At 35.3% G+C, this 21,009-nt stretch overlaps 1 protein-coding gene across 1 annotated transcript; it reads right to left on the bottom strand.

The window, feature by feature from the left end:
• Positions 1 to 14,791: 14,791 nt before the first annotated feature.
• On the bottom strand, positions 14,792 to 19,166 carry LOC107768153 (putative receptor-like protein kinase At1g80640). Its single transcript, XM_016587255.2, has 10 exons — positions 18,726 to 19,166; positions 18,181 to 18,351; positions 17,809 to 18,068; positions 17,578 to 17,710; positions 17,389 to 17,452; positions 17,194 to 17,290; positions 16,950 to 17,052; positions 16,153 to 16,271; positions 15,951 to 16,040; positions 14,792 to 15,236 (listed from the first exon to the last, which is right to left on the bottom strand). The coding sequence occupies exons 1-10, from the start codon at positions 18,808 to 18,810 to the stop codon at positions 15,090 to 15,092; spliced, it is 1,269 nt and encodes a 422-aa protein (XP_016442741.1). The 5' UTR covers positions 18,811 to 19,166; the 3' UTR covers positions 14,792 to 15,089.
• Positions 19,167 to 21,009: the final 1,843 nt, after the last annotated feature.

Genomic DNA, 21,009 nt, shown 5'->3' with positions numbered 1-21,009 from the left:
ATCTTCTAGTATTTGTTTGGAGAGTAAAAAATATTTTTTAGAAACATAATTTTTTTTATACTACTTTCCTTAACCCCCCCCCAACAACAACAACAATAACATACCCAGTATTATTTCATACCGTGGAGTTTGGGGAGGGTAGTGTGTACGCAGACCTTACCCCTACCTTGTGAGGATAGAGAGGTTGTTTCCAATAGACCCTCGGCTCAGGATATTATAAGTACCACATTAATAAAAATATAGGCAAAAAGGGATAGTATCAAAAAGTCATATAAAAGCAGAATAAAATAACAAGACAGTAAAGTAATCAACAATGAAAGAAAACAACGGTTAGTCATAAAAATCTACTACCAACAGAAAACGAGACTGCGTGCCAATACTAATGTTATGAACATTCTACACTACCTACTCTACTACCCTAATTCTCGACCTCCAAACCTTCCTATCAAGGGTCATGTCCTCGGTCAGCTGAAGCTGCGCCATGTCTTGCCTAATCACCTCTCCCCACTTCTTCTTTGGCCTACCTCTACCTCTCCGTAGGCCCTGCAATGTTAATCTCTCACACCTCCTCACTGGGGCGTCTGTACTCCTCCTCCTCACATGACCAAACCACCTAAGCCGCTCTTCCCGCATCTTGTCCTCAATAGAGGCCACACCCACCTTATCGCAAATAACCTCATTTCTGATCCTATCTAACCTGGTGTGTCCGCACATCCATCTCAACATCCTCATCTCTGCTACCTTCATCTTCTGGACATGAGCAATCTTGACTGGCCAACACTCATCCCCATACAGCATCGTTGGTCTGACCACCACTCTGTAGAACTTACCCTTAAATTTCGGTGGCACCTTTTTGTCACGCAAAAAAATCGAAAGCGAGTCTCCATTTCATCCATCCCGCCCCAATACGATGTGTGACATCTTCATCAATCTCCCCATCCCCCTGAATAATAGACCCAAGGTACTTAAAACTCCCTCTCCTAGGGATGACCTGCGAGTCCAGCCTCACCTCCCCTTCCCCTCCTAGAGTCTCGCCACTGAACTTACACTCCAAGTATTCTGTCTTGGTCCTGCTCAACTTGAAACCTTTAGATTCCAGGGTCTGTCTCCATACCTCTAATTGCTCGTTCACACTGTCTCGCGTCTCGTCAATCAATACAATATCATATGCAAATAGCATACACCACGACATCTCCCCTTGGATGTGGCGCGTCAGTACGTCCATCACCAGAGCAAACAAAAACGAGCTGAGTGCTGACCCTTGATGCAACCCCATCATAACCGAAAAATGGTCTGAGTTCCCCCTCCTTCTCCCCCTCACTCGAGTCTTTACTCAATCATACATGTCCTTAATCAACCTAATGTAGGCAACATGTACACCTCTAGCCTCCAAACATCTCCACAAAATCTCCCTCGAAACTTTATCGTACGCCTTTTCTAAGTCGATGAACACCATATGCAACGTTTTCATAAACTCTAAATACCCAACGTTTTCATGACTTTATTTTCTTCAAGAATTTAATTATTCTCTTAAAATATTACACAAGCCCAAACGAGACTAATGTGTTGCTTTACTTTTTCACTCAAAAATAATGTTGAAATTTGTGCTACATAACTAAAAAGCTAAATACATATCCAGCCACTTAAAGTTGCCATAATTTTTTATTTTGACACTTTAATTAGGGCTTGTTCCTATAGACCCTCCAACCTTATTCAGAATGTACCAATTAAACACAAAATTCCAAATCCAAGATAAATTCAGGCGCGTGTTCATAAGGCTTCCCACCTGTAAAAGCCATGAAATAAAAACCTGACACGTGTTTCTTAGTTCCACGTAATTTGAACCTGCGTCAAAGCCAAAAATGATCCATTTTAGTGAAACAGTCCTCACTTCCTTATTCCTTTCCAGTTATCTCAAACCTGAGAAGACTGATTAAGAGCCCAACAATGGAGGTGAAAAAGTTTCTTCGTCCCCTTATTTTTCCATTATAGTAGTCACCATTTTGTTATGGTAAAATATCTTATTTCCCTATTTTAAATGGAGCCAAACACAAGAAGGTGAAGCAAATTAAAAAGATGTGATAAGAAGAAAAAATCATGAATAATAAAAAGATGAATGAACCTGTTGTTGGACCCAATGGAAGAAACCACAAGAAACATTCAAAGAAGAAGACACAGTTTCAGTTTGATTTTAAAAGTTATGCTCTCAAATTTGATAATGGAAATGACTATGAAAATGATAGATTTTTGTGTAATTTCTCATCTCAATTTGCTGGTCCTTTTAGAAGAAAATGAAAAAATTTCTTCCTGGGTGGATCTTGATTTCTGCTCTCAGTTTGCTTTTAAAATTGCTTGATTTTGAGGTGATGAGTCGATACTGATTTTGGGTAGGTCAATTATGCGTTTTTCTTACTGGGTTTCTCTATATTTTCTTGAATTTGGTTTGTCTCTGAATTCTTAATCCAACGGGGTTGATGTCTATTTGCTTTTGAAAATTGCTTGGTTGTTGTTTGAAACCTAATTGTAAGAAGAAACAGAGGACCTGTGAAGGAGTCAAACTTAAATATCTTCAAACTTTAGTATTTATGTTGCTAAAAATATATAATATTTGAAATCTCGGGGTTGTATTTTTAATGATGAATTAATTATTGTTATAAACAGAATGAATCTTAAGAAAACTAGGAGGTGAAAATTAGGAGGAGAAAATATACTGGGAGATAATGGTGGCAGAGAAGACAAGGAGAAAGAAAAGTCATTTGAAAAGAAAGGAAAAAGTATTATTCGCCTAAGGAAAGTTTGGAACACCTCTTTTGCCATGTCAACTATTTGTGTATAATTGGGACACTTTACATTATGTTGGAGTGTCTAATAGGAACAAGCTCTAGTTAAAATGCTAAAATAAAATATTGTGACAACTTTAGGGGTCTTCGTATGTATTTGGCCTAACTAAAAAGAAAATACTCTTTTTTTGGTTGAAAAAGAAAGTACTTTCTACAACATGAAAAAAAAGTATTCATTTTGTTAAAATGAAAGAAAATATTTTTTCTACATCATAAAAGTAAGTATTTCTTTTTTGTTGAAATGAAAGAAAATACTCATGTTGTTGGAATGAAAGATTTTACTTTTTACTATATAATTTTGTTGATATGAAAAGAAAATATATTTTCTACCTCATAAAAAGAAAGTATTTTTTTTGTTGAAATGCAAGGCGATACTTTTTACTACATCATTTTGTTGAAAATGAAAAAATATATCTTTTCTACATCATGAACAAAAAGTATTTTTTTGTTGAAATAAAAGAAGATATTTTTTACTACATCATTTTGTTGAAATGAAAGAAAATATTTTTTCAACATCATAAAAAAAAGTACTTTTTTTTGTTGAAATGAAAGAAGATACTTTTTACTACATCATTTTGTTGAAATGAAAGAAAATACTTTTTCAATATCACAAAAAGAAAGTACTTTTTTTGTTGAAATGAAAGAAGATATTTTTTACGACATCATTTTATTGAAATAAAACAAAATACTTTTTCAACATCATGAAAAGAAAATACTTTTTTGTTGAAATAAAAGAAGATGCTTTTCACTACATTATTTTGTTGAAATGAAAGAAAATACTTTTTCTACATCATGAAAAGAAAGTACTTTTTTGTTGAAATGAAACAAAATATTTTTTTTATATCATGAAAAAAAATACTCATTTTTGTTGAAATGAAAAAAAAAGTACTATATCTATAACATGAAAATAAACTATTTTTAATAATATTTCTATTTACTGTGGGGGTAGGGCAGGGTTGGGGAGGGTGGGTGGGTATGGTGAGGTGGGGTAGGGGTGCGGTGGGATAGATGTGTGTGTGTGGCGGGGGGGGGGGGGAGGGTGATGGGGAATAGAGTCCGAAATCAAAGTGTGGTCTTTTTGGACTCAAACGACAAAAATAGGTAAAAAAAAAACTGACTGCCATTTTATGTGTAGCGCAATTATTCACCGCAGTATATATTAACGGCACATTTGTCCATTAAGGTATAGCGCGGTGAATAATCGCGCTATATTTGAACTTTCCTGCCCCACCAATAATTGATCTGCACTTTACTGACCCACCAATAATTCATATGGGTATAGCGCATGCAGTATACGCCCTACATATATAGCCCTTATTATGCATGCGCTATACCTCAATTATTCTACCCACCGAACTGGTTTTTTTCTTATTTAAGGAGTTTCAAAATTTGGTAAAAATTCATTCAGGATCCTTCAGGTCTTCCGAAATATTTGTTCGTTAAGTTATTTTGTATTTTGTCATAATGTCCGAAGAGCGAAAAATTAGGGTTTCATTATATTGGGAGGGGGGTGAGGTTGTGGTGGAGAATAACTCGGTGCGCTATAGTTGTTCTCCACATTGTCATGTTAAGTTACCACTTACAATGGAGTACGATAGATTGGTATCGTTGTTATGTAAAAAAAATGAGTGTGAGCAAACGTTCGGTTAATATAAAAGTAACCGGAAGATATCTGTATTCTGTTACTCCGCAAGGGGTTGCTTGTTATGCTGAGTTTAACATTGAAGACGATGTAACTCTGACAGATTTTCTGAGGACTCCGGATGAACACCGGGAACTTCTTGTGATAAAAATATTGAAAATGTACGTCAAGGCTGAAGACGTTCGCAATATTGGGGTTCCACAAAATAGGGATATCCCTCAATCATCGGGTGATTTTTTTTGGTGCAGTTTTATCCGAATAAGTTCCGGGTGAAAGAGTTTTGCCAGATCTAAACTTATCTCCACGGGCGAATGAGCAGCGAAGACATAATTTTTCCCCAAGTTTACATAATCCACAAGCCGAGTGGTAAACTTCAATTTTTCTTTGTGTTACGATATTTATTTTTATGTATTGTATTTGTATTAATACTCATATATTTCACATGGAGTACCGTCCATATATGAATTTTACAAGTTATGAACCAACAGACAATTGGAATATCCCTAGTTTTGGTGTGTTGGATCATGGTGGTCCATCCGGGAGTCATCAGCAACAAGATAATGTGCATCATGAGATATCAACACATTATGATTTGTAAGTTAAGTGATAAGATTTATATGTAATGGTTGGATAAATTTGAGAAACTCATTATTTTATTGGTTGTGCAGTGAAAACGAGCAACTTGAAGGTCATGTCCTTACTTAATTGCCCGAAGATGACATATTTAATCGGGATATGGCAGATGCGCAAAGTCACGAAGATGATAGTGATTATGACAACAATGCTTATGAGTCTGGAGACGACACACCCTTCCCTGATGAGGGTGATGATGATAAGGACGAGAATGATGAACCTGATTTGACGAGGGAGCATGATTCACCTTCCGTTAGACCAAGAGTGTACGTTTTCCATGTGTCGTTTCATTCAAGGGAGATTCCCTACCCTGATCAGTTACCAAGTATGTCGGATGTGGATAACCTCACAAGGGATCTTGACGAAATTTGGACAGCAATGTGGGATGAATCTTGAGCAACGGTGCTGTCAAAGGGCATGCTTTTTGCTGATAAAGCACGCCTAAGCAGGGCGGTGCGGATGTACCGCATAAAAGAGTATCGTGAGATTGTGGTTCATGAATCATCTATGGAAGTATACAATGTTACTTGTCATAGATGGTTTCAAGGTTATAATTGGATGCTGCGTGCGAGAAAGTTGAAAATAAATATGTGGATTGTGGGAAAATACATTGGCACCCACACTTGTGAAATGGACACATTCAGCGGGAATCATATTAACTTGAATGTTGACTTGATTTCTCTTGTCTTGATTCCACACATTGAAGCATCCATAAGGTACAAGATCAAAGAGTGTATAACATCTGTCCACCAGGTATATGGATGTACCATTACCAAAATAAAGGCATTTCTCGGGCATAAACGTGCGTTTGAAATTGTTTATGGTAACTGGAATAAGCCATTTGCCGCTCTACCCAGGTACATGGCTGCATTACAACACTTTAACCCCGGCACTATTTTTGAATGGAAGCTTGAGCGGAGTCCAGGAATACCAAAATACATATTCAGATATGTGTTTTGGGCATTTAAACCAGCCATTGATGGTTTTGTGCATTGTCGGTCGGTAATATCCATAGACGACACTCATGTCTATGGAAAGTATGATATTAAATTGTTGATCGCCGTTGCAGTAGATACTAATGGAAGTATATTTCCCCTAGCATTTTCCATTTGTGCCAATGAAAGCCAAGAGACGTGGACATTGTTTTTGAACCATTTGAAGGAGCATGTTGTCAGACAGCCTTTATGTATGTAACGACCCAGCCAGTTGTTTTGAGAGTACTAGCCCCGAACCTCTATTTATTTCTCCCTCTACTTCATTTTGTGTTTACGCGACTTGCCGGGAGGATTTATTTTTGGTTTCGGAGTGTAATAGGACACATAGTCCCTAAAATGGAAATTTAGGTCGTAGGAATTGACCGTAGGTTGAATTATGTAAAGACAACTCTGGAATGGAGTTTCGATGGTTCTAATAGCTCCGTAGGATGATTTTAGTCTTATGAGCGTGTCCGCATGTTGAATTGGAGGTCCGTAGGTCATTTTAGCGTCAATTGACGAAAGCTGGAAAATTGGATGATTTTTGGAAAGTTTGACCGGGAGTGGACCTTTTGATATTGGGGTCGGATTCCGATTTCGAAAGTTGGAGTAGGTCCGTAATCTCAATTATGACTTGTGTGCAAAATTTGAGGTCAATCGGACTTGATTTGATAGGTTTCGACGTCGGATGTAGAAGTTTGAAGTTTTAAAGTTTATTAGGCTTGAATCGATACGCAATTCATGTTTTTATCGTTATTTGATGTGATTTAAAGGCTCGACTAAGTTCGTATGATGTTTTAGGTACTTGTTGGTATTTTTGATCGAGATCCCGAGGGCCTCGGGTGTGATTCAGATCATTATCGGATCATTTTTGGACTTAGAGGAATAGCTGATGCTGGGCTGTTTCTGGTGTCATCGCACTTGCAGTGGGATTGGCCGCAGGTGTGGACTCGCATAAGCGAGCTTCGAGTCACAGATGCGGAGCTGGCCTTGCCCAGCAGTGGTCGCAGAAGCAGAACATTTTCCGCAGAAGCGCAGAAGCGCTTTGGGTCGCAGGTGCAATCCTTGTATCGCAGAAGCGGTTCCGCAAATGCGGGCCTTTGACCGAAAAGCGTAAGTCCAGGACTTAAGTGTTTTCCGCACCTGCGATGATTTTTCGCAAGTGCGGCATCGCAGAAGCGATTCTTGGGCCGCAGATGCGGTTTGACTGGGCTGAAGAAGGGGAAAAATAAGGGTTTGATCTCATTTTCATTTTGGGACTTAAAGAGCTGAGATTGAGGCGAAAGTTTGAGGGATTTTCAGTGGAAATATTTGGGTAATAATTCTACACTCATTTTTTATTAATATCCACTAATCTATCATTAATTTCTTCATCTAATTAAGGATGTGGGTTGAGAAATTGGGGGGAAAAGGTGGAAGATCCTTAGGCCGAATTTTGAGATTTTAATCGAGGTCTTGGTGTCGAATTTTGATAATTTGGTATGGGTGAACTCGATATCGAACAGATATTCGTATTTTGTGACTTTTACCCGATTCCGAGGCGTGGGTCCAAGTCGACTTTTTGGGGCTATTTTTCGATTCTTTGCTAAAGTCGTAGATTTATGATTTAAATTAGTTTCTTGTAGTTGTATTCATGTTATATAATTGCTTTTGGCTAGATTTGGGCCATACGGAGTCGGAAAATCGAGGGAAAGGCATCTTTATCGATTGATTGAGCGAGATTTGAGGTAGGTGACTTGTCTAACTTTATGTGGGGAAAATTCCCTTAGGATTTGGTACTGTTGTAATAATTTGTGGTATGTGAGCGCCGTGTACGCGAGGTGACGAGTGCGTATACGTGCTAATTGTGGAAATTCCGGTTCTTGCTGAGTAGATTTCTTTTGAATTCCTTAACTGAGTTGCCTTAGCATGTGTAGCTGTCATGTTTAGCCTAGTATCGCATGTCTACGTATCTTAACCTCTACGTAAAATTCGTGCAACATGCTTAGTTGAATTACCTGTTTAATTGATTATTCTATTCGGTCTTTAACTATAGTATTCCTTACCATAAATTTATGGTTCCATAATTTATGAGTTGCGTTTTTACTTTTGGGACTACGAGGCGATACCTCGGGAGATCCCCCTGTTGTGCATATTTACTTTTGGAACTACGAGGCGGTATCTCGGGAGATCTTCCTGTCATGCATATTTACTTTTGGGACTATGAGGTGGTACCTCGGGAGATCCCCCTGTTGTGTATTTAAATTTGGGACTACGAGGCGGTACCTCGGGAGCCCCCCTGTTGTTTATCTCTATTTGTTGTGCTGTTACCTTTCTGTAATTTCTTGTTGTTCATTTCTCAGTCATGTCATTCTATTATAATATTTTTTGCCTTATTTCATTTTATTCCAGTAGGGCCCTGACCTGACCTCGTCACTACTCTACCGAGGTTAAGCTTGGCACTTACTGGGTACCGTTATGGTGTACTCATACTATACTTCTGCATATCTTTTTGTCCAGATCCAGGTTCTTCCTTCCAGACCAGATACCAGTGAGTTGGGCCGCACGTGGAGACTTCAAGGTATATCTGCTAGGGTCCGCAGACCTCGGAGTCCCCCTCTACCCCTACTATGTTATTTTTCCTTATTCTCTTTAAACTCTAATATATGGAGACACTTAGTATTTGCTCTTAGAAGTTTGTGACTTATTTTTACCGAGTTTTGGGAGTTGTAATTATTTAAATCGCAGTTTCTATTTATATATTATGTGTTGAGATTGGAGTTTAGTTTTATATTCAGTTTCTCCGCAATTTATTAGGCTTACCTAGTCGTAGAGATTAGGTACCATCACAACATCCTACGGAGGGAAATTGGGGTCGTGACAAGGTATTTGTCTAATATCTGATCGGCATGGCGGTATTTCAAGTTCTATACAGAATTTGCGTGCATAGCAGGAACCATATGCCTACCACCGTTACCTTGTTAGGCAGTTGAAGGCCAACTTTCAAAGGGCTTATCCGAACAAAGACTTACATGATTTAATGTGGATGGCTGCAAGAGATCACCAAGAGTGTAAATTCAGGAGGCGAATGGAATTAATTAGGCAGGAAGACCCAGAAGCCTATCGTTGGTTGATGCGACATGAGCTTGACAAGTGGACTTTGCATAAGGATGGTGGTAGAAGATGGAAAATTTTGACTACAAATGTGTCAGAGTCTTTCAACGGGTTATTGAAGTCTACACGTGGATTGCTTGTCACTGCCATGATGCGGATATCATTCAAGCAGATTGTGGAGAGGTTTGTTGAAGGATCTAGAGGTGCATCATCATTGATGGAAAGGGGTGTTGAATTTATGCCACAACCAATGAAACGATTTGAGAAATATAGGAAGCGAGCACAGTCGCATTTATTTTTGCAGTATTGCAGCGAGCGAAATACTTTTGAAGTTCGCACTGGTCTTCATCACAACCGCGGGAAAAATACACACACCGTCAATGAAGTCAGAAGAATGCTCCTATGAAAAATGGTCAATCTATCACTTGTCATGCTCACATTCCATGAAATACTTTCAACATAAAGGTTTCGCGGCAACGAGGTACGTTGATAAAAAATATAGTGTTGCTGCATACTTAAACACCTATAGTGGATAGTTGCAGCCAGTAGGTGATGAGCATTATTGGCCGCCGGAACCATTTAAAATGGTGTGTAACAAGGATTATGTGCGTCAACAGTAAGTGCAAAAAAGAACGCGGATACGGAACCAAATGGATATTGGTGATACCGTTTATGCACGTAAATATGGCATATGTTCCCAAATAGGACACGACTGTCGTAAATGTCCTTCAGCTGATTTAGGAAGCAGTGGTAATTCAGCTCCAGGTGACTGTTCATCTAATGTGCCCAATTATCAAGGATAAATGTAGTGTTTTATTTTAGTATTTTTGTTGTACTAAATGTTTGTAAATGTTCAATTTGCAAAATTTATGAAATAAAATTATGTTTCCAATGGGATTAAATTTAATTGATATTTAGCATTAAAGATTCAATACAACAATTTAACATACACCCCAAGAAATAAATAATAATTTTCATTCGCCATTATCTTCATTGTCTGCACTATTTCATTGTCACTGTCTTTATCTTCTTCGTCAACATCTTGTACGCACCATTCCGGACCGAGGGCATCGTAATCTAGGCCCTAGTTGACACACATTTCTCGTATTTCATCGCTATCATCAATAAGACCACTTGCTTGATTTCGAGATGCAGGTCCAGGGTGCACAAGGGGAACCTCAATGATGATGTTAGTAAATTGAACAATATTAATTAAGGTATTTTTCTGTTTAATTGTTTAATATCTTTAAATATATTGTAATATCTTTTATATTAATATTTAATAGATATTTTTTCTATATTATTATTTAGGTTGATACATTTTCTATATTATTATTTTATATGTTAGTTTATTATTTTATATGTTTGTTTCTTATTCAGCTATTTTTGGGTATAAATTAATTTTTATAACTATACATGATATAATTAATAAGTATTCATATAAAAAAACTTAGTTTGAAATTTTTTCCATATTATTGTTTTTATGTTATTTTCTTACATTTGTTGACTAAAATTCGAGAGGGTTTGTATTTGAACTATCATCTTTTTTTTCAGATATTTTAGGGGTTAACAGATAATTAAATGATTAATTTTAATTACTAAAAAAGGCAATTAAGTAATTATTCATATAACAAATACTTAACATGATAAGTTTTCTATATTAATTTCATGTGTTAGTTGGTTTTGTTTGAACTATGCTCTTTTTTACGTTATTTTTGAATTATAACATAATTATCTATTAAAATTTCATAAGTAATCAAGATATATTCAATAATTAATCATATACAAAAATGCTACAAACTTAATAGTAAATAATATTGAATTTACTTCATTCGTAACGATTTGTTTGTATACTGTCATATTTTGCCCAAATTTTCCGGCAACTGATTATTTTATGATTCCTATCTAATATTTGATAATTATCTACTGATACATTAAATTCATAACTGAGTACTCTATACGAGTTTGTTAAGGAGAGCACGTAGTTTTTATTCTACACAACGAAATCTTAAAGAGCACTAAAGTAACACTATTCTAAATGGCCAAGAACAAAGTCAACTACCATAAGCTAAAATTTATTATCAGTTTTACTATAGTAAAGGGCACTACATAACATTTAAGAGCATAACATAACACTAAAGGGCACTAAACACCAATAAAGTCACATATTAATATATGTACAACAATAAAATCACATATAACATTAATTATTCATAAAATAATAATTTATCTTTTTTACTAATTTTTTAGCACATAAATAATCTAATCCGGATAAAAAATAACAAATTAATTAAATCACAAAACGAACACAAAAAAACATAGACCACAGTAAAAAATAACTGATAAGCATTTTATATACATGAGTTTTAACAAAAAGTAAGTTGGAATACCTCGATTTAAAGTATTTTGAAATGTGAAAATTTGATGATTTGGGGGCCGAAAAAAGCAATAGACGAGATCCACTACACGACAACGCCTGGGATCCGGTGTTAGCTTGCTACAATATGGAGAAGATACACTTTTTGTGGAACGGGTGGGCTCCAATGGAGTTTTTTTACTTAAAAAATAGGGGGGAGGGGGGGGGGGAATTTTTGGGTTTCTGCTGGTTTCTGGTCGGGGAAGGAGATGTCCCGCTTTTTTAAGTAGGACCGACTATAGCGCCTCCTATATATGCGCTATACATTCCGCCAATTTTGAGTTCAAATATAGTGCGGTTATTCACCGCGCTATACATTAACGACACGTTATATATAAAATGGTAGTCAATTTTTTTTCTACCTATTTTTGTCGTTTGAGTCCAAAAAGATCACACTTTGGTTCCGGACTCTGGGGAATAGAGTGGGGAAGATTGAAGAAGAGTTTTGAAAAATATTTTCCCTTTCTCTTGATAGGGAAAATATTTAAGCCAACCAAACATGAAAAAATTGAAAAATATTTTTAAAAAGATATTTTCCTTCGTACCAAATACACCCATAGGTGGATGATTAGTTGGACCAAAACAGTTGGACCAAAACAGTTGGACATTTCCTAGTCTTATACTGCACCCTTGTTTCTTTTCATTTTCGCATAAAGTTACCCAAAAATTATGTTAAACGATAAAATATGATAAAAATTAATGAAAATGGATCCAGAATAGAAAATTTAAGTGTTATTGCTTTATAGCAAAAATCAAAAAGTGCTTATGAATGAGGCTCTTCAATTCGTGCATTCTTTAGCTTTTACAAGTTTTCACTTTGCATAGCAGTTCACCAAACTTTCAAACATTCCTTATTTAATTGAAAAATATTTAGATGAGAATATGAAACCTAAAAACAATTTAAAACAAGCTAAATTTATTAAGATCTATCGCCATCGAGGTTTACTTTTAAGATTGAGACAAGATAGTGTTGTAGTCCAACCAAGTTTTCCTTTCTAAATTTGGTATCCAAAAGTTATCACAATCCACACTACTAATTTGGTAAACTGTCAGAAAAGCCTCTATCAACTTAAGTTTGACTTCAAGAATTACTAAAGTATCTTTATAAAGTTTATTGATATACGGGGCAAGTGCTCCCAATGATGCTATTTAGAAATTAGTCAGTATTTATTTTGTCCTAAAAGTTTAAACTAAAAATCTTAACTTCAGGATAACTCAGGATATTTTTGTCCTGAAAATTTGAACTGAAAAACTGAAATTCTAAATGCACTGACTAATTCCTAAATAACAGCCCTTTAAAGTTGCTACTTGTGTCATTTCTACTTTGATATACCATGAGTTTTTTAACCCATCATTGTCAATATTATTTTGAGCAATTATCACTTATAGTCATCCGGGAAAAACTAGTGACAATCGGTAGCCACAAAATAAACCATACAATTAATAGTCCAAAATCAATTACAAGGGCTAGCCCAAAACCACTTGCACTCTTTCCTCTTCAAATTTCAAACTTTTCAACTCTGTAACCACTAGATGCACCCCAGTTAAAAAAAAAATCAACTACATTTCCCTATTTTCACTCCTTTTTAGATAGTTTTTAGATAAAAGATAATTGGATTGATATTGATTTGCCTGAAACAAAATTTGAGAGCAATATGAAGCATTTGAGTGAACAGCCGCCGATAACATCCCGGAAATAATTTTATAGGGTGGAGAATACGGTGACGCCTCAGGCGGATAATCCGGTTCTGTGTGTGAAACCGGTGACGAACCGAATTCATCCATATGCAAGGTTGTTTATAATATCAAAAGCCCCAAAAAACAGTAAATAAAATGAGAAGAAAGAGTCGCCGGATTTAATGGAGGGTCGCCGATGTTTGAGTTTCTGTCCAGATCTAAAGCCAACGAGATCGAGCATAGTGGGGTTAGACTGGCTGGGTTTTGATTTCGATTTCACGATTTGCGGTGAGGTCGAAGCTGGAGCCTGGACACCATTAGTATTCATACTACAACTGCTGAGATTTGACAAATCTTGTATTCAATTCTTGAAACCTTCAACTTAAAGACAAGAAACAAAATCACTCCAAATCAAGTAGTAGTCCCAAAAGTTTGACCAATGTAGAGGTAGACCCCACGTCTTATATTTTTAGACTATGTATTAGACTGGAGAGCATTTCTTTTGAATATTGGTATATTACAAAATATATACAAAATAGACTGTCACTATACAAAAATTATACAAAATAGATTGTCATTATACAAAATATATACTAAATAGACTGTCACTATACTAAATATATACAAAATAGACTGTCACTATACAAAAATATACTAAATAGAGTGTCACTATACAATTTATATAAATAGACTGTCACTATATACAATATATACAAAATAGACTCACTATATAAAAAATATATAAAATAGACATTTCGAGCTATTAGATATAATATGTTTGGGCCGGAGGGACATTTAGGGTCAATGGGGGAAAACATGGGTTATTAAAATTTTGAGGGGCTATAGAGGATCATTTTCTCTATTATTTTATTGTTTGGGCTTTATACTTGTATTTTTGTTTGAACTTACACCTAAAATAGAACTACAGATTAAAACATATTACTCCTTCTATCTCAAAATGTTTTTCCACTATTCATTTCTCGATATGCAGACTAAGTGAAGTTTTATTAAGATTTGGAAAAGTGCCTCTTGCGATTTTAATATAGAAAGACTTTATATCTAGTTCCTGCATATGTAAGTTGAGTAAAATTGCTAACAAAATTTAGTTAACCGATATTCTAATTGATCTTCAATAAGTGAAAAATGTCAATAAAGTGGGATAAATGGGCTAAATTTTGCATAATATCACAATAAATAACAGAAGTATATCTCTTCAATAAATGCCCATTTTGTATAAACACCAACAACTTAAGACCTTGCTTTCCTTATTTATTCTCTCTTTTTTAAGGAGAAATATCATGATTAGACCTTATTCTTTAAGTTTTAGTGGTTAAAATTGGTTGTTAAGACCATTACAAAGTAAAAGTTAAGAGGACTAGACTGCTTGCAAAACAAAAGATGAAAGGACTAATGTGATGCTTTTTAAAAGTATAAAGGTACGTGAAATTTTCAATTAATTGAATGGAGCAATTAATTCCATGGGACTAAATGTCCCCAGATAAATAAATTTTACTTAGCCAGAAAATGAAAAATCCATTTTTTTGTGAATACATTAACAGTTCAGGTGACTTTTCTATATACACCAATTTCATAAATCAAAATTCACTTGCTTCAGTTTACATACAAAAGTGAGGTTGAATACTGGAATTATCTTCTGCTCTGGCAAGACCAACATCCCTCCTTGACTTGCATGAGTTGTATAATAGCCAAAAATGTGCAGAGAAGTGATGCAAAATTGGTCAGACAGCAACTTAGAAAATTGCAGACACCATCAAAATTGGAACAAAAGTAACTCTTCGACAGAATCAGCTCTCCTAAGGCGCCTGCACGTGTTGTGAAGTAACTCGGAGTGTCCCACCTAATTCTACGGGAACAAGGGGGATTAAGGAATGTAATACGTCCGTTATTAGGGGGCGATAGCTCGGCTCTGGCTGAACACACAACACAGCAACTGCAGCAACCTACACATTACAGCAACAGACCCCTCAGTCTAAATTTCAATGCTCTCTAAGGAAGTTGAAAGTAATGAGTTTTCAGCTAGTGCAAACCGATATTTGTATCATCTTATTGAATTGACCGTACATGAGACGCAAAATAGTTGACCTTAAGCGTCCATGTGCGTCATTTTAATGTTCTTTTTCGGATATTAAGCTTTCTCCAGTTGATGCATGTTGGTTGACATGCCAGTGGGAATTGAACCGGAAACAACCTCACAAAGGTTTTAAAACATGTTGACCACTGAGCTATACATTTGGGTTGTGTTAAGGGGATTTAAAATATACTATATAAAGGCACAAACCGGATTTTGCCTTATATATACAGTGTAATTTTCTGGCGAAGGAAGTTCGGATGAATCCCCTTCCGCCCCCCTAAATCCGCCCCTGATGCCAACTGCTAGCCTCTTTGAAGTTGTATGAAAAGTATTAGAATGTAAAACTGGACTTAGCTAATCCTGAATAGATATGTAATTTTATTCCTATATAGTTTAATGGCTTTTCTAGTGGTAGTCCCCTCTTTTCCCACGACCACTTCGCAATACTAGTAAAAGGATAGCAAAGTATTAAATTTCACATTCCAAAAGTTAAAGTTAGCTCAGTTTTGGAAAGGAAGAATGAGGAAAAGTTATATCTGTTAGATATGAATGCCGCTAGCCTAAGAGCTTATTTTGGACAAACCTGATATAAATGCTTTAAATCCATTGTATCTTTGATCACAGGATCCACAATATTTGGAAGCTTTGATCTATCTGTGAGCTGAGGCATGGCCTGCATTTCCATAAAAAGTTAAGCATTGAGTTTTAATTTCCAAAAAGATGAGTGTCATAATGAGGAAATATTCAATAAAATGGATTGGATCTGAGAGCAATTAAATACTTACCCATGTGACTATAGACTGGCATTGAGCTGGTGCCAGTTTCTCTACAGGCCTTCTTCCCAATAGAAGCTCCAGAAGTACAACTCCAAATGCATATACATCACTCTTATCAGTTAACTTTCCTGCCCAAAAAAAAACAAAAATAGCCAACTCTTTCAGGGGGGGAGGTAAAAAGAAGAGAGAAAAAACAAATTGGCACAATTAGATGAAACCACCTTTAAGGTATTCGACTTGGATTAAAAGTTACACGAATTAACCAAATAGCCGTCCACCCAACCGGTTAAACTAAAAATAGCCGCAGGATGTATAATATACGTATAATTCATATATAATGTGTATAACTGTGTATATTATCTATGCACGTCGGCTTAAAAAAGTAAACAGTGAATCCGACCGGCTATTGTGTAAAGATCCCATTAAATTATGGTAAATTGTTGTATTTGAATACAGAACTGTAGATCCTTTGGGGGGTCCTAATTTAATTGAGTTATGACCTTAAAAAGGGAATAATTCTTAAAATGTGAAAACTTCTCAGTGATTACTGGCCCCTCATAATAAAAGGAATTTAAGTGATTAAAGTGGCTACAATTATACCTGTTTGTTTTCACAAATGATCAGCCTTAATTACTGTCCACTGTGGCCACATGTGCAAGTTCTATGCTTAAGGATACTTTTCTAATGATCTCTCAACTTTTATTCAAAATTCATTTTAATTATTATTTTCATATACAAAAAATATAAAAGGAGAGAGGAAAAGGGAAATCATTTCCACATTAGAAGATGAGTAAAGAATGGCATACCATCTAAAAGGTATTCCGGGGCTACATAACCTAAAGTTCCAGAGAGCTTGATGTTGTTTTTGTTTTGAGCCCCACCCAACACAGCAAGACCAAAATCTGAGAGCTGAAATTAAACACAACATTAAGAGGGAAAACAGGAGATTGGGTCCATTTTCTCACGCTGCATAATTTAAGATCGCGGCAGCAATAATTTTGATATCAAGAAATCTCACATAAGCAATGGAAATCCTAATAAAGTTTTTACCTTTGCGTTGAAGTTGGAATCTAGAAGAATATTAGATGATTTCAGATCTCTATGAATCACTGGCGGATTGCAGTGCTCATGTAAATATTCTAATGCTCTGGTCAAACAGTAGCAATTTGTTAATACTCAAAGTGTCAATCATTCAAATTAAATAAAACACATGGTCTTGTCTATTTTCTAACAAACCCTTCTCACCTTGCTGCATCAAGGGCAATTTTCATTCTGTGGTACCATGTTAATGCTGATCCATGGGAAGGTCCTAAAATAACACATCAAATCAAAAAAATGACAACAACAAAAAAAATAAAATTAGCAAGTTATTAACAAGGTTTCTTTTTCCAGAGTTTAATACTACTAACTTAAGTTGTTGAAAGTTAATACTACCATGTAATTGACTTTCTAGAGATCCATTCTGCATTAGTTCATACACGAGGAGTCTTGTATCACCGTGAATGCAATATCCCAACAATGAAATTATATTCGGATGTTGAATTTGACTCAACAACTCTACCTCAGTCTGCAAATCCAAATTGAGAGAGACAGGAAATAGCAACAAGTTACAAATCGATGGATGGCCAAGGCAAGAACGAATTGTTTGGGGAAAAAAAGTGGTACCTCGAATTCTTTAATGGCATCTTGAGTTCCCCCTTCTAATTTCTTGACAGCTACATACAAACCCTCTTCCAATTTAGCTTTGTATACACATCCAAATCCCCCTTCACCCAAAATCTCGCTTTCTTGAAACTTGTTGGTTGCTGTTTCTAATGTCTTGTACTCCATTAAACAAACAGATGCTGCTTTCTTACTACTATAAGTGGACTTCAAAGAATTGAATTTACACATAACTGGTCCTAATGCAATCCCCTTCACACCATCTTCACAACCCAAAATAAAGAATCTCAGACATAAAACTCAATAGCACAGCATATGCACATCACATAATCATAATTCATAAGTGTGAATATCTGAAAATCAAGAAAAATGTACCTGAACTATGACTGCTGTCCAAATCAGATTTCTGTAATCTCTTCTTGTGATAAATCCAGAAGCAAATCATGAAAAATATGATTGCTCCCAATACAGTTGAAGCTGCAATGAGTGCTATGAGCAGCTTCCTATTTTGATCCATATGATGCTTCTGACCACTCACTTGAACCTCTGATTACATATAATGAATAAATAGAAGTCAATCAAACCCAAAGTCGACAGCTTTGGTTTAAATATGGACTAAAATCTATGAAATAAAGCCAAAAGATATGACTCAAATTACTAGAGATAAAGTATAAAATTGCAAAAATAAACATCAAATACATTAAATGTAGGAGAATTAACAACAATAAAAACCCATATATTAAAAAATTCAGTCTAACATTAAATGCACTCCTATGACAGCTCCCATAATTTGAATTTTTAAATTTTGGATCTTGAAAATTAAAAACCAAGAAAATCTAAGCCCTATAGAGAGAGAGAGAGAGAGAGAGAGAGAGAGAGAGAGAGAGAGAGAGAGAGATTACAAGGGAAAAATGGAGTACCTGGAGAAAATGTGGCTGCTGCTGAAAAAACTGGAGAAATGGGTGGTGCTATAGGTGAAATAATGGAGGAAAGAGAAGGGTCCATTTAACATCAACAACTAGAACAAACAGATGAAGAATCCAAATGGGTCCATGAAAAACAAGATAAAATCAAATTCTTTCTTCTTCAGCAAAATTTGAAGAAGAAAAAAGAAAGATTTTTTTTTTTCTTTTTGAAAAAGATGGCTGTTTGCTTCAGTCACTATGCTGCTATTTCTGTTGCCTAATAGAGACAGAGAAGACAAGACAGAAGGATAATCCTATGAGTTGAGTGGCGGTAGACAATTTATGATGTTTGTTTTGGGATTCAAACAAAAATATTTGAATTTTGTTTCTGCTTCTCTCTCTCGTGAAACTATTGCTCAGAATAGTGGGCAACACTGTCCAAATGGCGACAAATATGAGAACGAAAGGGAGGTGTGTCTGTGTATATAGTAGTACTAGTGTTGCAGAACCCAACAATCATGCGGGCAGTTACCCCCAGAAAATATGGGGACCATAATGAAAAAGATAAAGTCTTTTGGGGATATAATTGCAAATTAAAGAAAGTATCATAAAAGTCTCTGGATATGTAAAGTTTTACTTTATATAGTATGGAAAAGATGATAAAAAGTTGAAACAAACCTCTCGAAAGAAAAGTAACGGAAAAACAAAAAAGCATCTTTTGTTTCGTGCATAGTTGGTTCCATTTTTGTAAAAAATTCTCGTTTTTAAAATATATACACAGGGAATTTACATGGATATATTTTCATTTATATGCATATAGCAGGTAGCATGACTAACTTTTACCAATATATACTTCAGTAATAATAATAATGTCATCAACACATATAACTAGAAAAATACGTTTTTCATTACATTGGTTGTAGACCATTAATCGGTCTAATTGACTCCTCTCGAGTCCAAAACTAAGATGAATTGAATTGAAACAGCAAAACTAATGGAGTATAAGGATTTCTTGACTTTATATACCTTCCCAAAGTACTTTCCCTAAGCAACGACAACCCAGCATTAGGTAAATCACCAAATCCAGTAAACTTATATAGCATATTTGATCCATTTTTTTTTTGGGGACAAAAACGCATTTTTTGGCCAAAAGTGTTTTTTCTAAAAATTGAGGTGTTTGACCAAGCTTTTAGAAGAAAAAAAATATTTTTGAGAAAAAGCGGAAGCAATTTTTGAGAAGAGGGAAAATGTAGTTTCTCTCCAAAAACACTTTTCTAAGAAACACTTTTGAGAAAAATACACTTAGAAACAGTTTTTAAAAGTTTGGCCAAATACTAATTATTGCTCAAAAATACTTTTCAAATTAATTAGCCAAACACAAACTGCTTATCACTAAAAAGCATTTTTTTAAAAAGTATTTTTGAGTATTTTTTAAAATAAGTTAATTTTAGAAGTTTGGTCAAACATGCTATTATTCTTCCCAGTGTCCAACCTTGATCATGGGTGAAAATTGCTTAAAATCATATAAAGAAACCAAATAATTCATATCTATCTATGTGTGACTACTCAACTTCCCTATCCACATAAGCCAAAATTTGTCAAGTGGAGTATGGATAATATAATACGGGAGCCCAACATCAAATAATTCAAAAAGTGGAATGAGTTTGACTAGGTGTGTTCGTCGGTCGGTACGGTACTGTACGTTATTTAGACATTTCGGTTCGATATTTTCGGTATTCGGTTTCGTAAAATGCTATACTAATACCGTACCTAATTAAATTCGGTATGATTCGGTTTTTCTCCTTTCGGTTTCGATTTATTCGGTTCGGTAACTTCGATTTATTCGGTTTGAATATTAACTAGTGCATAGAGTCATAGGCGGTAATATTCTTAATTAAAGTACTCAAAAATATAAAATTAAAAACGTTTGTTGACCAAAGTTTTGTCCAAAACCAGCAAATAACAACCTAGAAAACTTAGAGAAATATATTGTTGTCTGCTTAGAGTTAATTGATGTACTTAGAGAATAAAAGAAAGTAAAATTTTAGAATTCTTATATTTATGTAATAATTAATAAAATGTGTATTGTGTAATATACTATATATTTCGGTACGATATCGATATTTCGGTATTTTATTTTAAAATACCAAATATCATACCTAATACCAATTTTTTTTAAAACTTAAACCAAATATCGTACCGAATACTAAAATATCGAATACCGAATACCAAAATTTTCGATTTCGATACGGTAATTCAATATTTATCAAATTATGCACAGCCCTAGCTTGACTCTGAT

Source organism: Nicotiana tabacum, chromosome 23, assembly GCF_000715075.1.
Source record: "Nicotiana tabacum cultivar K326 chromosome 23, ASM71507v2, whole genome shotgun sequence".
Lineage (NCBI taxonomy): Eukaryota > Viridiplantae > Streptophyta > Magnoliopsida > Solanales > Solanaceae > Nicotiana > Nicotiana tabacum.
Note: the sequence above shows the minus strand (reverse complement) of the source record. Positions and strands in the feature narration are given on the sequence as shown.

Coding starts and splice junctions, on each gene's coding strand:
- LOC107768153 (XM_016587255.2), bottom strand. CDS start 18,810: ATGGACCCTTCTCTTTCCTCCATTATTTCACCTATAGCACCACCCATT. Junction 17,711..17,808: donor ATGCCATTAAAGAATTCGAG/GTACCACTTTTT, acceptor TTGGATTTGCAG/ACTGAGGTAGAGTTGTTGAG. Junction 17,053..17,193: donor ATTCCAACTTCAACGCAAAG/GTAAAAACTTTA, acceptor GTTTAATTTCAG/CTCTCAGATTTTGGTCTTGC.